Below are 15,815 nucleotides of genomic sequence, written 5' to 3'. Positions count from 1 at the left end.
TGGGCACCTCCCAGAACATTGTTTTGTGCCACTCCCAACAGAAATACTCCAGGTGGACAACTTCAGCAATCAGGAGCTTCTCAGTTGCTCATAGCAAATCCCATCTTGAAGTTTACAAAGACTTATGGGTAGAAAAGCCACACTAAGTAATTTACTACACCGCAGTACCTATAAGTTTAATTCCCTCTGATAGGTTAGTTGCTGTTGTTGTGTGCAGAGCGCCTTCCTTGATTTTGAGTGTACAATGTTTTATGGTCTTATTTTGAGTTTCTATTTCTGATTTGGGTTCAGTGTTGATGTCACGTATCCTGATTTTGTTGATCTCTGTTGTGGGTTCTCTATTGGAAGGACTTCCTTAAGCATTTCTAGTAGGGTTGGTCTGGTTTTAACAAAATCCCTTAATTTCTGTTTGTCTGGAAATGCCTTGATTTTGTCCTCATATTTGATGGATAATTTGGCTGGATGTGGGATTCTTGGTTGGAAGTTCTTTGTCTTCAGTGTTTTATATATGCCATCCCATTACCTTCTTGCCTGCATGGTTTCTGCTGAGTAATTGGAGCTCAAACTAACTGATTATTATAAGTAGTATTTCTTTTGTCTTGGGCAGCTCTCAAAATTTTTTTTTTGTCTTTGGTTTTTAGAAAGTTTGGTTAAAATATGCCTCAGTGTTTTTCTCTTTGGGTGTATCTTGTATGGAGTTCTATGAGCTTCTTGGACAAATATCTTTTCTTCCTTCCTGATATGGGGGAAGTTTTCTGTTAGTAGGTCTTCCACAATTTTCTCGGTGTTTTATTTCTCCTCTTCTTGTTCTGCAGTTCCAATGAGGCATATGTTGTTTCTTTTCATGTTGTCCCATATAACTCTTAGGTTCTCTTCATTTCTCTGAAATCTTTGTTCTGATTTTCCTCCATACAGGCTGGTGTCCAGGGATTTGTCTTCTAGTTGAGAAATGTGTTCTTCAGCCAGTTCTGTCCTACTCTTTTGTGCTTCTCCTGTCTTGTGTAATTTTAAAATTTTGGTATTCATCTTCTGGATTTCTGAGTACTGTTTTTGTATGAGTTCTGATTGTGCATTACTCTTATTTTGTTCTTGTATGATTTTCCTGAGTTCTTCCAGGAAACTGTCTGTATTCTCCTTGCTTCTGTTTGGGGTTTCCTTAGATTCTTGTAAAGCTCTATAAACATGTCTTCTAAATTCCTTCCCAGATAATTCTATTGCCTCCTCTTCCTCCATGTTTAATGAGACCTTTGTTTGTGGTTTTGCTTCTAATGCCTTGTCCTGTTTTTTATTTGTTTGTTTGATTTGAGGTTTCCTGTTGTTTCCTAGACATTATGAGGTTTTCTTTAACTGTTGGTTATATATGGATTTGTTTTTTCTTGGTTTTATGATTTAATATTTTGAAAAGATGGAGCTGATACATTTTATTTTTTTGGTTATTAATTCAGGTATGCTGGGTTGCTCTGCAGTTTTCTTTGTGATGATGGAATGAATCTCTGTGTGGAATGTGGATATAGATCTCTGTGGTAAAGAGGTTTAGAATTTGAGCTGGCAAGTAATATCGTGGCTGAATGTTATTTTTCTATTGGATAGGTGAGGGTATAGGTGGAGAAGGTCAGAGGAGAAGCAAGAAGGAAGGCGAGCTTCAAGGTTCTAGGGGTGGTTTCTAGAGCACTGAGCGGGCTGCTAATGATGACGTTGTTGTACTGTTATTCACAGGCCCGCAGCTCAAGTTCAGCAAAGACTCCAGTTGTTAGGGAGTCTTCACTTTTTGCCAGGTTCAGCCACACGCAAAAACCCTTCCCCCGAGGCCCTTCCGTGCCAAAAAGCCGACCTAAGACAACTGCCCTGCTCCGTAATCCGCCGTGGGAGTTCCTCTCAGGGCCTGCCCACTTGCAGCACCAAAGATCTGTCTGCTCGGATTTTAGTGGCGGTGGAGTCAGGGAAATGCCCGCTCACACCCAGCAGATGCAAAATTACTGACAAAGTCAAGTGTGGGCCGCTCTGTGCTAAAAGGCTGGCTGAAGGCCGTTCAGTGATCTGACCCTCTTGCAGTGCCAGTGGTCTCTCTCTCTGGGTTTCACTGGTGCTGGAAGTGGCCGCTTGCACCCAGCAGAACCAAGTTTACTGATAAAGGCACGTGCTGAAGGTATATCCTTGGAGTGATTGCTGGTATGCTGGTGTGGTTGCTGGTATGCTGGTGTGATGAGTCTTCTTCCTTAACCCAGGGAAGTCTTGGATGGCTCTTCTCGCCTGCCAGTCGGTGGTCCCCCAGGGTGGTCTCCGATGGCCTTTCTCGCCTGCCGGTTGGTGTTCCGCAGGGTAGATTCTCTTGTTCTTGTTCTTTTTCCCCCTGCACCTTTCTCCTTTCTAATCCTACTCCCCTGAGTTTGGCGCACTCTTACTCAGCTGTTCAGAGCACCAGAATCCCTAATTCAAACTGCTGCACCTAGTTTTTCAGGCACTAAGCTGCTAGAAGGAGCCTTGGTAGCATTGTGCCTAAGGCACTTGACTACTTACCAGAAGGCTGGCAGTTCAAACCCACCAGCCACTCCTGGGAAGAAAGGTTGGGCAATCTACTTCTGTAGTGATACTGCCTTGGAAACCCAAGGAGGGGTTGCTATGTGTCGGGTCTGACTCGAGGGCACATAACAACAACAACAACAGCAAGATGCTAAGGGAATTAGCATGGGGACTACTGATGAGACTCCATTTTGTATCCAAGAAACTAATATTTTAGGGGTGTGTGTGTGTGTGTGGGCGCGTGCGTGCTCATGTGCGTGCCGCCAAAGTAACCTATACTAATGAAAAGCATTGTGGCTAAGAAAAATGGTAACTTTGCCATAAATGACTCTTGACTATTTTAAATCTCATTGAAAATACATGTTTAATCATCAAATGAAAATGTGTTACTTTGTAGGTCTTAGAGATTACTGAAACTTAAATTATGTTGTAAACACATTTGTTAATATTTCTTTGCAGTTAGCTTCTGGAATTTATAATTTTGCCTGCTCTCTGTGGAATCACCATACAGACACATTCCTGCAACAAGTTTCTTCTGGGAATGAAGCTGCAGTTCAAAGTTCACTAGAACGAACTTTACTGTCATTGAAAGGTACTATTAAACTTAATCCAGATATATTTATATTTTGAAATAACATTCCTTAGAACAGTCACCAGATAGTACTCTGAATGTATTTTCTGTTTCCACTTGTATTGGGAGGACAAGGAGTTACCTTCTCCGGTGGCATAGTGGTTAAACCATTGGGCTGTAACCAGAAAGCTGGCAGTCCTAACCCACGAGCTACTTTGAAGGAGAAAGATGAGGTAGTCTGCTTTTGTAAAGATTTACAGCCTTGGAAACCTTATGGGGCAGTTGTTCTCTGTCCTATAGGGCCCCTGCGAGGTTGTAATCAACTCGATGGCAGTGGGTTCTCTCTCTCAGCGGCAAGGACTTACTGTGTAGTTGTTTTTCTTTTGTGCAAACAGAGGTAGTCCCTGGGTTATGAACATCTGAGTTATAGATAATTCTTACTTGCCATTTAAGCAGAGCTTCGAACCATTTTGAACTGGTTCTGTTATGGCTAACAAAGTGAAACAGGAATACACCTGAATTTTCAGTTTGGGTGATTTGTCATGGTAACTAGCATGGGAACAATTATGGATGGAAACAGTGGAATGGAGACTCGGAAGAAGTGTAGTGAGCCCTTTTAAGAGCCTGAGATTGCATGAGATTGGATTGTTGTCAGGACTGTGGAGAGCCATTCAAAGTAGTAAGGTTGGCAAGAAGCCTCTCTTTAGATTCTCTTCATTGGTTTGAAGCCCTGCTGTAATGTTATGTAAAATTGCCTTCACTTTGAAGCAACTGAACCATCCCTACTTGCAACAGATTCTTTATCACAATCACCTTTACTTTCTGCACATGCGACTTTTAAATCATTGAAAGGGCTTTGAACTTCTTCTTGTATTAACTCACTGCTTGAACAATTTCTCTTAGAAAGATCAGCACGAGGCCGGTCCCCATGAGGCGGAGGTTAAAGATGTCCCAAATGTCCAAACTACCGTACCACTCCCATCATTTCAGACATTAACTCCTCTTCCTCCTCCCAGTAATTTTCCCAGTCTTAGGGTTCTGTATTTCGCTGTAACGCCTCTCAGAACTCACAGACACCCAAGGGTTTGTCTCACGTAGTAGTGGTAGAAGGTGGTAGGCTGGCGAGTCCTAGGTCTGTAAGTAGGTCTGGAGGATCCTCCCAACTCTTGGGGTTTGATGAACCTCGATCAGCAGATCAGATGACAGCTGCTGTCCCAAATCCAGGGGTGAGATGAGGATGATCCAAGACACAAAGCTGGAGCAAGAGGAGGGCAGATCTTCCCAGGAGATTCATAGGTATATCCTCAGGGAAGCTAAGGGTGGTGATTTGAATTATACCCTCCAGCAAGGCAGGACTCAAGATACATTCCACCTGTGTTGCCCCAACAGAAATAACCTAAATGCCATCACAGAATTGATTGCCAGTCATTATAGGGAATGACTACTACTAGCTGCCCAGCCAAGTTGATACCTGACCTTAACTACCACACCACCCCAAACAGGCATGGATAATGGGATTTACAAAACATCACAGAATGGAGGACAATGGCTAGAAGGGCCACATCAAGCAATTCACTGTACTCACCCACTACCATGAAGTTGATTTCAACTCATAACAACCCTGTAGGACAGAGTAGAACTGCCTTGCATAGTTTCCAAGGCTGTAAATCTTTACAGAAGCAGACTGCCTTATCTTTCTCCCCAGGTGTGGCTGGTGGCTTTGAACCACCTGGCTTTTGATTAGCAGCTGAATGCTTTAACCACTGTACCCCAGAGACCTTTTTCTTGCTTGGAAATATGGCTAACTAAGAACCACAGGCACCTGTTCCAGCTGACCTACAAATTCTTAAATACACAGTTAGGAATGGTTCTTGTTTGAAACCCAAGGACTTCTGTAGCTCTTCCTCCATCTTGTCCAACTTATGAAAGCACACAGTCAATTAAACTTGTCACATTTGCATTACTGAGGCCTTTAATGCATTCTTTTTAAGTGCTTCTACTTTTTTTAAAATTTAGTTTCTACTTTACAGTTCCTCTTCTGGGCCCCTACCCTTAACACTGGCCAGCTAATTTTCCTAAACTTCTGCCTCCAAGGTTGACCTCTGTCATCCTGCTTTCACTTTCTTGAGAAGCTCCATCTTTCTTGTTTGTGCCTCAGGTTCACTTGGATTTTGGAATGTGCTCAATGGGATACCATCATGGGCCTGTGTCTTCCTATGTGGTGCTTGTAGGCATTCCCTTAACATACAGCTCTATTTCACCTTCCCTGATCTGAGTTGTTTATCTTGATGAATGTATACTGAGATTCCTTTCCTTTCTGAAAACCTACACACTTGTCTCGTTCCTGTCCTGATTGCTAAGGATCTTTTAGTGTATATTTTCTTTTTTTAAAAGAGTTTTTTTTTTTTTTTTTTTAAATTGTGGTTTGAGTGAACATTTACATAGCAAAATAGTTTTCCATTCAAGATGTTATACTTTTTCCTCTTTTTTTCCATGACATTGGTTGCAGCCCCCTCAATGTAACAACACACTTCCCACTTTCTTGTTGGGTTCCCCTTTTCCAGTTTTGTTCTTCTGTCTTGCCTCTTCCTGCATTCTGAGCTTTCTTTTTGGACAAATGCTGCTCTTTTGGTCTTGTATGGTTGATTATTATATGTTGCATGTTTCTCCTGGGTGTTACTGTTCACTTTATAGGCCTATTTGGCTGAAAAGTCATCTCTGGGAGTGGGTTTAGTTCCAGGTTTGAAGGATGTCTAATGTCCATGGTTTTTTTGGGCTCTGCCATTCTCTATCAGACCAGTCTCTGGTCTTTTTTTATAATTTTGAATTTTTTTCTACATTTTTTTTCCCACTCTATCCAGGACCTTCTATCGTGATCCCAATTAGTGCTGTTGATTGTAGTAGCCGGGTGCCATCTAGTTGTCCTGGTCTCAGGGTAGTAAAGGCTGTGGTTTGCGTGGCCCATTAGTCCTGTAGTCTAATTAGTTCCTTAAGTCTTTGACTTTCTTCACTCTGCATTGCTGTGGACTAGAAGAGACCAATTGTTGCATCTTAGGTGGCCACTCACAAGCATTTAAGACCTCAGCCACTATTCATCAAAGTAGGATATAGAATATTATCTTTATGGACTAATGCTGTGTCATTTGACCTAGATGTTCACTCAGATAATGTTTTTTTCTTAGTTTGATCTCAGACTGCCTTTGTTTCTTACAATGTGGCTTCATTTTCCATCCTTCCCAGTTTCACTCATAAGCCCTTTTATCATACTACTTTAGTATTTTGGAATGCTGTCATATGGTCTTGGTACTGCCCTAATGAATCACTTATATTAACCAGAGAGTAGATAGAATTAAACCCTGAATTGATAGCATATTTTGGTGAAATCTATGGATAAACCTGTGAATGATTTTAAAGGATGATTGACAAGTATTTTTACAGATAGTTAGACAAGTGTTACCATCAAGATAACATTTATCTTATCTAAGAAAGAATTAGAGAAATGGATACAAGGTTGTATATACCAAGCTGTGTATACAGCACTATATTCCATGATTCAGGGTTCTTTAAGAGTACACCCCCCCCCCCAAAAAAACTTAAAAGTTTATTGCATTAATAACACAAAATTCTTCTTTATTAAATAATTATTTTTTAAAAAATTTTTGGTTGTTGTTCAGAATATACTCAATAGAATGTTTACCAATTTAGCAGTTTCTACATGTATAATTCATTGACACTGATTATGTTTTTCGAGTTGTGCAACCATTCTCGCCCATCTTTTCTGGCTTGTTCCTCCCCATTAACATACACTCACTGTCCCTTAGGGAGCTCTGGTAGCATAGTGGCTAAAGCACTTGACTGCTATCCAGAAGGCTGGCGGTTCAAACCCACCAGCCACTCCTCGGAAGGAAGGTTGGGCAATCCTACTTCCGTAGTGATACTGCCTCGGAAACCCAAGGAGGGGTCGCTATGAGTCGGGGCCGACTCGACGGCACACAACAACAACAACAACAACAACAACAACAACTGTCCCTTAAGGTTCCTATGTAGTATTTTGAGTTGCTGTTGTTAATTTGATCCCATAAAGATAGAGCTTAAAAAAGCATAAAGCCAATTCAGACATTTTTCACTAGTTAAGCTAGACTATTGTTTGGCTTTAAAAGACTTCAGGGGATATTATTGGTATAAGATTTCAGGTTATCTCAGAATATCCTGAAATCTTGTACCAAAAATATCCCCTGAAGTCTTCAGCCCCCATGGCTTTGTAAAGTATGGATTCCATGAGAATTTGAAATTTTGCTCTGCATTTTCTTCCTTCTGATCAGGATTCTTCTATAAAATCTTTCATCAAGATGTTCAGTAATGGTAGCAACACACTATCTGCTTCTTGAGGTCTTGTGGTCAAGGAAGCACTTGTTATTGAGGCAATCAGCCACACATTCCATTTCTTTCTCCTATTCCTGACTCTCTTTCTTCTGTTTCTAGGTGAATAGAGATAGACTAGTTCTTCCTTGCATGGCTGCTTGTAAGCTTTTTTTTTGTTGTTGTTGTTGTAAATATATCTACCACATAGTTTTTGCCAATTCAATTTTGTATAGGTATACCAACTTATTGATAGAAATTACATTAATTGGCTATACACCCTACCATTAATCAATACAGTTTTTCCATTACCATAAACCAAAACACAGGACTCCATAAACAATAACTGTCCTTTTTTCCTCCTCTTGTCCCTGGTAACAACTAATAAACTTTGGCCTCTATACATTTGGCTCTCTAAGAGTACTTTTGACTCTGAGGTGTTTTCCTGCCTTACTAATTTGAAAGCCTAATTCCTGAGAAAAAGGATGTAGCTCTGCTCTATATCAGACTACTGTAAGCTTCTCAATATCTGTTTATCTCAAATTCTTAAGTGCGTGTGTGTGGGTGTGTGTGTATTTTTATTGTGATTTGGGTGAAAGTTTACGGAGCAAATTCACTTCCCATAAAGCAGTTCACAAACACTTTGTCTCATGACATTGACTACAACTTACCCCAATGCAACAGCTCCCCTCCCACCTCCTCCTGACAGTTACCTCTTCCCCTTTTCCATCTCTCCATGCACTCCTGCCCCTGAGCTGTCTCCCAGTACGTAAACAGCCCCCTTTTCTCCCATGATTGTTCTCTTCAAGGAATGTATCTACCTCGGGTAAATGTTCACCTCATATGCCTGTCTTTTGTTTGGCTGGAGGCCACAGGTGTTGGTTCAATTCCAGACCTGAAGGGCAGCTAGGGGCCATAGTCTCAGTGGTTCCACCGGGCTCTATCAGACCAGCAAACCTGGTCTCCCTGCCCCTTTTTTTTCCTCTCCAAATGATTCTTAGTTTTGTTCCACATTGTTCTCCCTCTCTCTCCAGGATCTCCTACGTAGATCCCCCTCGAATGGTAGCCAGGTGCCATCTATTTCTTCTGGTTAAGTAGACATATTTTTAAGACATCTTGTCCTGGAAAGTATTATTTTGCTTTGGAGTGCTTATTCTGCCCAGCTATAACTTTCTGTCCTATTATGACTTAGAAATACTTAGGGCTGGAATTTTTGTTAAGTGTAATTGTTTAGAACCCTTTAGGCATGTATGTACTCATTATTTGACTCAACAAATTCACAGTTACTTGTACTGGGGAGACAAAAATAATAAAATGATTACACATATACATGTTAAATGACATCTCTGACAGGCTTTGCAATGTTAAGATTGCTGATAGTATGATAAGAAAAGACTTCCCTGAGAATGTGGTGTTTCACCTAAGATCTTTAAGGATAAGTGACAGACAGTTTACTTGGCAGTGATGGGAGAAGGAACCCTTCTAGGTAGTGGAGAGCAAGGTTTCATGGTGGGAAGAGTCCCAGAATAAGGGACTCAAACATTTATTATCTCCTCATATGATGCTGTAACTTTTATGTTGTATATAATTGATGGTGTCAAAAGAATGTCTCATAGATAGTCACATTCTAAACCTAATTTTAATATACTCCTTTTAGACTTCACCTAATAAATGCTATTAAATAACTATTTAGCTATATATATGGCAATGTTTATTTAGTGAAATGCCTTTAAATTTTGTAGTGTCTTAGACTGTTATCATCCTTACTGTTGCTGAATTGTGCTAAGTGTTTTACATGTATTATACCATTGAATCTTTTAATAAGCATATATTGTTGTTGGTTGTTAGGTGTGCTTGAGTTGATTTTCTACTCGTGTTATCCCATGTAACAGAGTTGGATAGCCACATAAGGTTGTCTAGGCTGTAATCTTTAGAGGAAGGATCCCTGATGGCACAGTGGTGAAATGTTTGGCTCTTAACCAAAAGGTGGGCAGTTTGAACGCACCAGCAGGTCTATAGGAGAAACTACCTGACAGTCTGCTCCTGTAAAGATTGCAGCCTAGGGAACCTTATAGGGCAGTTTCCTTTTATCATATAGAATCACTACATGGTTTAAAATCAAGAAAGGAGTGCGTCAGGGTTGTATCCTTTCCCCATACTTATTCAGTCTATATGCTGAGCAAATAATCTGAGAAGCTGGATGGACTATATGAAGAAAAACATGGCATCAGGATTGGAGGAAGAATCATTAACAACTGAGATATGCTGACGATACAACTTTACTTGCTGAAAGTGAGGATGACTTGAGGCACTTACTGATGAAGAGTGAAGAATACAGTCCGCAGTATGGATTACGTCTCAATATAAAGAAAACAAAAATCCTCACAACTGGACCAATAAGCAGTATCACGATAAATGGAGAAAAGATTGAGGTTGTCAAAGAATTCACATTGTTTGGTTTTACAATCGATGCCAATGGAAGCAGCAGTCAGGACATTAGACGACGTGTAGCATTGGGAAAGTCAACCGCGAAGGAACTGTTTCAAGTGCTGAGGAACAAGGATGTCTCCTTGAGGGCTAAGGTGTGCCTGACACAAGTCATGATATTTTCAGTTGCCTCATACGCAAGTGAGAGCTGGATAATGAATAAGGAAGACCGAAGAAGAGTTGATACTTTTGAGTTGTGGTGCTGGCGAAGAATGCTGAAAGTGCCATGGACTGTTAAAAGAACTAACAGATCTGTCCTGGAGGAAGTGCAGTTGAAATGCTCCTTTGAAGCAAGAACGGCCAGACTTCGTCTCACCTCCTTTGGTCATGTTGTCAGAAGGGACAGTTCCCTGGAGAAGGATGTCATGCTTGGTAAGGTGGAGGGTGGATGAAAGAGGGGAAGGCCTTCAATGAGATGGATTGACATGGTGGGTGGGACAGTGGGCTCAAGTGTAGCAGGGATCATGGAGCTGGCACAGGATTCGGCGGTGTTTTGTTCTGCTGTGCATGGGGTCGCTGTGAGTTGGAAATGACTCGATGGCACCTAACAACAACAACATGAGTTGATCTACCCAATAGCACACAATAAATACAATCTTTATGGGAGCAAATCTCCAGATCTTTTTTCCTGCAGAGTGGCTAGGTGGGTTCAAACTGTCAATCTTTCAGGTGGCAGACAAGCACTTAACTGTTGTGTCACTAGTGTTCTTAATAACCACGTAAGGGAGGATATATTACTCACATTTTACAGATGAGGTAAGTGAGATTTAGAAAAGTTGATGCAGCTGTAGGTGACGGAACTGTTTAAATCTGTGTCTGACTTTACTTCTGTTTTCTTGGTTTTATCCCTATTTACACCAATTTGTCAGTATTACTCATAAAATGTCATGCTTAGAACTGAGCATTATAATATATTTCAGATTTAGAAATAGAGTGGAATATTATACCACTGAATCTTTTAATAGCCATGTGTTGTTCGTTGCTGTCCAGTTGATTTTTAACTCAGTTACCCCACATGACAGGGTAGTTGAATTGTATTCCTTTTGAGGAGATGCTGTATTTCCATTAATGTTGTCTTAAACGTAATGAACCTTTTTGGCTACTATTGTGTCATAGTTGAAAGTTTATGGAGGTAACCTTAATTTCAACCTAAAGGATTTATGGCAGAGAACTACTAATATTTAGATAAATTAAACTAAATTTTGTGATACTGTTTTAGAAATAACAGATAGTTGTGATAAGTGGGAAGAATGTTGCTTTTAGGAGTCTTTCTCATTGCCCAACCACATTTCTAGGGCTTTCCCTTTCTTTATCTACTGAATGAAAGGATTAAGCAAGATTAATCTCAGAATTGATTAGACTTTGTAATTCTGAGTGTGTATTATAATTGTGATTTTAATAGGATAAAATATGGAAAAAATAAGATGTACCTAACAATTGGTGGTGTTTTTCAGTTCTGCGTAAGTTAACCGTTAATGGATTTGTGGAGCCTCATAAGAATATGGAGGTGATGGTAAGTATAGAAGTATTTTATTCTCTGTGAATTTTGTTTGTTATTTTCCTGAATGTTTTTAAGCATTTTCTTTTTACTAAGCAGCTTCTTGGCATTCATGTAAAAGTTTTTATTAAATGACCACCTATTTTTTTGACCATTTTGTGTATGTTATAGTATACTTTCAAATATCTAGTCTGTTTTTATTATGTCAAAGTAGTTATTGGATGAAAGAGGATAATAAGCCCATGATATTCAAGAAGTAATGGTACATTGAGTGTTGACATTGTTAGGAATTTGTATGGTATTTATAGCATAATCAAGCATATTATACATAAGTAGTTATATCTTTGTTTCTTTTGCCTTTTAATTTTTAGATTTTTAAAATTAACTTACTGTTTTCTAATACATGGTCTTTGTAATGATTTAAACTACACACACACATACACAAACAGGGGAAGAACCCCATCCACAAGCCCATTGCAAGTTTTGGTGTATATTCATTCTTTCTTGGTATATAGCCATCTATTTTTTTCCTGTGGAAACATATTTAGCTACTTTTTCTTTTTCCCTAAACAAAATGGGATTGTGTTACACTCACTCAGGATGTTTTTGTTCTCACAGTGAGTTTAACTCAGCTAAGTCTTTGTTGTCTGTGCATTGCCTTGTAGTCTGCTTAAAAGTTGAGGAAAAAAGTATATCTAAACAAGCCTTAGGGTCTCCCCTACTAGAATTGAGCAGAACCGCTCTTTCAGTATTATTGTTTGGAAAAGTTTTATGTATTTCGTGTATCAGAGTGATGGAAAATAGTTCTCTTGTTAAAAGAGTTTAAAAACCACTGCAGTGAGTTTTTGAGTTTTGTACATCATTATACTGCCTAGTGCCTAAGGCACTTGACTGCTAACCAGAAGATTGGTGGTTCAAGCCCACCAGCCACTTCTCTGAAGGAAGATAGGGCAATCTACTTCTATAGTGATGTTGTTGTTGTTGTTATGTGCCGTTGAGTCAGCCCTGACTCATAGTGACCCCTCCTTGGGTTTCCGAGGCAGTATCACTATGGAAGTAGGATTGCCCAACCTTCCTTCCGAGGAGTGGCTGATGGGTTTGAACCGCCAGCCATCTGGTGAGCAGTCAAGTGCCTTAGCCACTATGCTACCAGAGCATCTATAGTGATACTGCCTCAGAAACCCAAGAAGGGGTTGCTATGAGTCGGATCTGACTCGACGGCACATAACAACGACAACAACGTACTGTGATAGGAGCTCTGGTGGTGTAATGCTTAAGGCATCTGACTGCTAACCATAAAGCTGTGGTTCAAACCCACCAGCCACTCCTCGGAAGGAGGGTTGGGCAGTCTACTTCCGTAGTGATACTGTCTCGGAAACCCAAGGAGGAGTAACAATGAGTAAGATCTGACCTGATGGCAGCGCTTGATAGCGTGTTGCATTTTGTGTACCATGATGGCTGTTTTGTTCTATAAATTATGTACTTATTTTTAAATAAGTTAAAAAATATACAAACTTAAAATGAAAGTAAGTATTTAAAATCTCACTATCTAGAGCATTACTGTTGTTAAAACTTGTAAGTAGCATTGACAGCATGTGTAGTCTTCCACATATACTTTTCTTTTTCAATTTTATTTAAAAATTTAAAATATTTTTCCGTATCAGTACTGTTGTTATGTATGTCATGATTTTTCATGATTGTGTGGCACATCTATATCATTATTGTCAATGGGTTTATAAATTAATATGTAGAGTATCTATAATTTACTTACCCTATTTATTAATGGACAAATAGATTGTTTTTAATTGCTAATAAATGATACCAAAATAAACATTTTGATATAATGTTATTATGTACTTCTCTGTCTTTTTAAGATAAATTCCTAGAATTGGAAGTGTTAATGAATAAAATTCATTCTATTTCATAATTACCATATTAGTCCATTGGAACTATTCATAATTTTTTTGAATATTTTTATTGTGCTTTAGGTGAAAGCTTACATTTAAAATATTGTTGATATATATTACCCAATTTCCAGAACATATATAAAAAGTAACCTAAATTTTAGATACACATTTATAAATTTATACATATTTCTGTACTGCCAAAAAGATTTTGCAAAAAACTAACAACTGCTTCTCAGATTCCCCACTAGAATTTCAGCTCTGTGAAAGTGGGAAAGTTTGTTTTGGTCACTGTTGACCTCAGTGTTTGGAACAAAATCTGCCATGTAGTAAATGCTCAATAATCATTTGTTGAGTGAATGAATATATGATGTGGTAGAAATAGTATCTGAAAAGGCTGAGTAATTGTTTTTAATTATAATATTATGTGGAGTTTCTTAAAATTAACTAAAAGTGATTATGTTTGCTTTTGTTTTTTGTTCATTGAAGTGAATTGATATGATTCATATTTGTATATGCTGAAATAGTGGTTTTAAGTGGATCCTGTCAGTATTTTGAAAGTCTTTAGTTTAGCACATGCTTTTCCCTTGAGTCATATTCCTCCTGTCTACAGAAACTGTATATCAGCCTTTACTCAATTATAAGTGCTTTGTTGTAGCATTTAACTTATATTGACCATTTGGAGAGAGGATAAAATTTTAACAAATTAGGGATAGTATTTCAAGTAATGTCTTAACAATATTGGCCTGAAAAATACTAAGAAACAGTATATAATAGTGGTGAGATTTTGGGTTCTGGAGATAGGCAGATTTGGATTTGAATCTTGACTGGGCTTTTTTTTACTAGTTTTTTTTTGGTAGTTACTTCTGATAGTTTCAGTGATTCATAGCATTTTTTGGGTTGCCAATCCCGAATCATATCATGAGATCTACAGATACTCTGTCCTAAAAAAAGCACATATGAACTTACAACATTAATTTTGGGAATCTAGTGGCCCACTAACATCCTTAACCATATCTTTAAACTTTGGTATGCAATTAGGGTCCTTTTGACTTAATTTTAGTTTTTTGTATTCTTTTTTGAGCAGTTCATCCATTAGTAATTGACTGATATTTCATGACCTTTTTTAGACACCTTCAAAGGAACAAGAGAATGTTTACTTATTTCATAAAAATAATAAAATTCATTCTATTTTATAATTATCATATAGGTCCATTAGAACTTTTCATAAATTTTTTTTGGAACACTTTTATTATGCTTTAGGTGAAAGTTTACAATTAGCTGTTCATACACAAATTGTACCGTGACATTGTTTGTGATCCCCAAAATATGTCAGCACTTTCTCCATTTCCACTCTGGATTCCGCATTTTCATTTTCCCCATTCATCTGTCCCTCCCTGCTATCTCATCTTTGCTTTTGGACACATGTTGCTTTTTTGATCTCTATAGCCACTCCTCTGAAGGAAGGTTGGACAGTCTACTTCCGTGGTGATACCACCTTGGAAACTGAAGGAGGGGTCACTGTGAGTTGGGTCCGATTCAGTGGCACATAACAACAACAACACGTTCATCTGGGTGATGGAGGTTATTTTATAGGCCAGTCTGGTATTTGGTTCAAAGGTGGTCTCTGTGGCTTCAGTTCCAAGTGAGAAGGTTGTCTTTAGAGCAATAATATTGGGGGTTCCTCCAGTCTCTTTCAGACTAATAAGTCTAAGATTTTTTGTGAATTAGATCGAATTTTGTTCCACATTTTTCACTCACTCTAACTGGGACTTGCTGTTATATACCCAGTCAGAGCTGTCAGTAGTGGTAGCTGGGCACTGTCTTGTTCTTCTTTTCTCAGGTTAGAAGATACTATGGTTCATGTGGGCCATTAGTCCTGTGGACTAATTGCTTCCTTGAGTCTTTGGTTTTCTTCATTTTCCTTTCCTTTAGATGGGAAGAGACCAATTGCTGTATCTTAGATTGCCTCTATTTATTTATTTATTTTTATTGTGATTTGGGTGAAGGTTTACAGAGCAAATTTACTTTCATACAGCGGTTCCATATACTTTGTTTCATGGCATTGACCACAGTTTACCACAATGCAACAGCTCCCCTCCCACTTCCTCCCCATAGTTACCTCTTCCCTGTGTCAATCCCTCCGTGCACTCCTGCCCCCTGAGCTGTCTCCCTGTGCATAAGCAGTCCTTCTTTCTCCCATGATCGTTCTCTTCAAGGAGTGTATCTACTTGAGGTAAATGTTCAGCTCATATGCCTGCCTTTTGTTTGGCTGGAAACCACAGGTGTGGGTTCAATTCCAGACCTGAAGGGCAGCTAGGGGCCGTAGTCTCAGTGGTTCCACCAGGCTCTATCAGACTAGCAAAGCTGGTCACCCTTTTTTAATTTTTTTCTCCAAATAATTTTGAGTTTTGTTCCACATTGTTTTCCCTCTCTATCAAGGATCTCCTACATAGATCCCCTTCCAAGTGGATGA

The 15,815-nt window shown here is 39.1% G+C and overlaps 1 protein-coding gene across 1 annotated transcript in view; it reads left to right on the top strand.

The window, feature by feature from the left end:
* The window catches only part of IPO11 (importin 11), a 333,438-nt gene that overhangs the window by 96,307 nt on the left and 221,316 nt on the right, over nt 1-15,815 (top strand). The window contains exons 5-6 of the mRNA XM_042782395.1: nt 2,980-3,112; nt 11,392-11,450. Of these exons, the coding sequence (XP_042638329.1) occupies nt 2,980-3,112; nt 11,392-11,450 (192 nt within the window). The remainder of the gene's footprint in view (nt 1-2,979; nt 3,113-11,391; nt 11,451-15,815) is intronic.

The sequence above is a fragment of the Orycteropus afer genome, unplaced genomic scaffold (assembly GCF_000298275.1).
Source record: "Orycteropus afer afer isolate SDZICR_OR568_19922 unplaced genomic scaffold, OryAfe1.0 scaffold00298, whole genome shotgun sequence".
Taxonomy (NCBI): domain Eukaryota; kingdom Metazoa; phylum Chordata; class Mammalia; order Tubulidentata; family Orycteropodidae; genus Orycteropus; species Orycteropus afer.
This window is presented reverse-complemented; position numbering and strand designations above follow the sequence as displayed.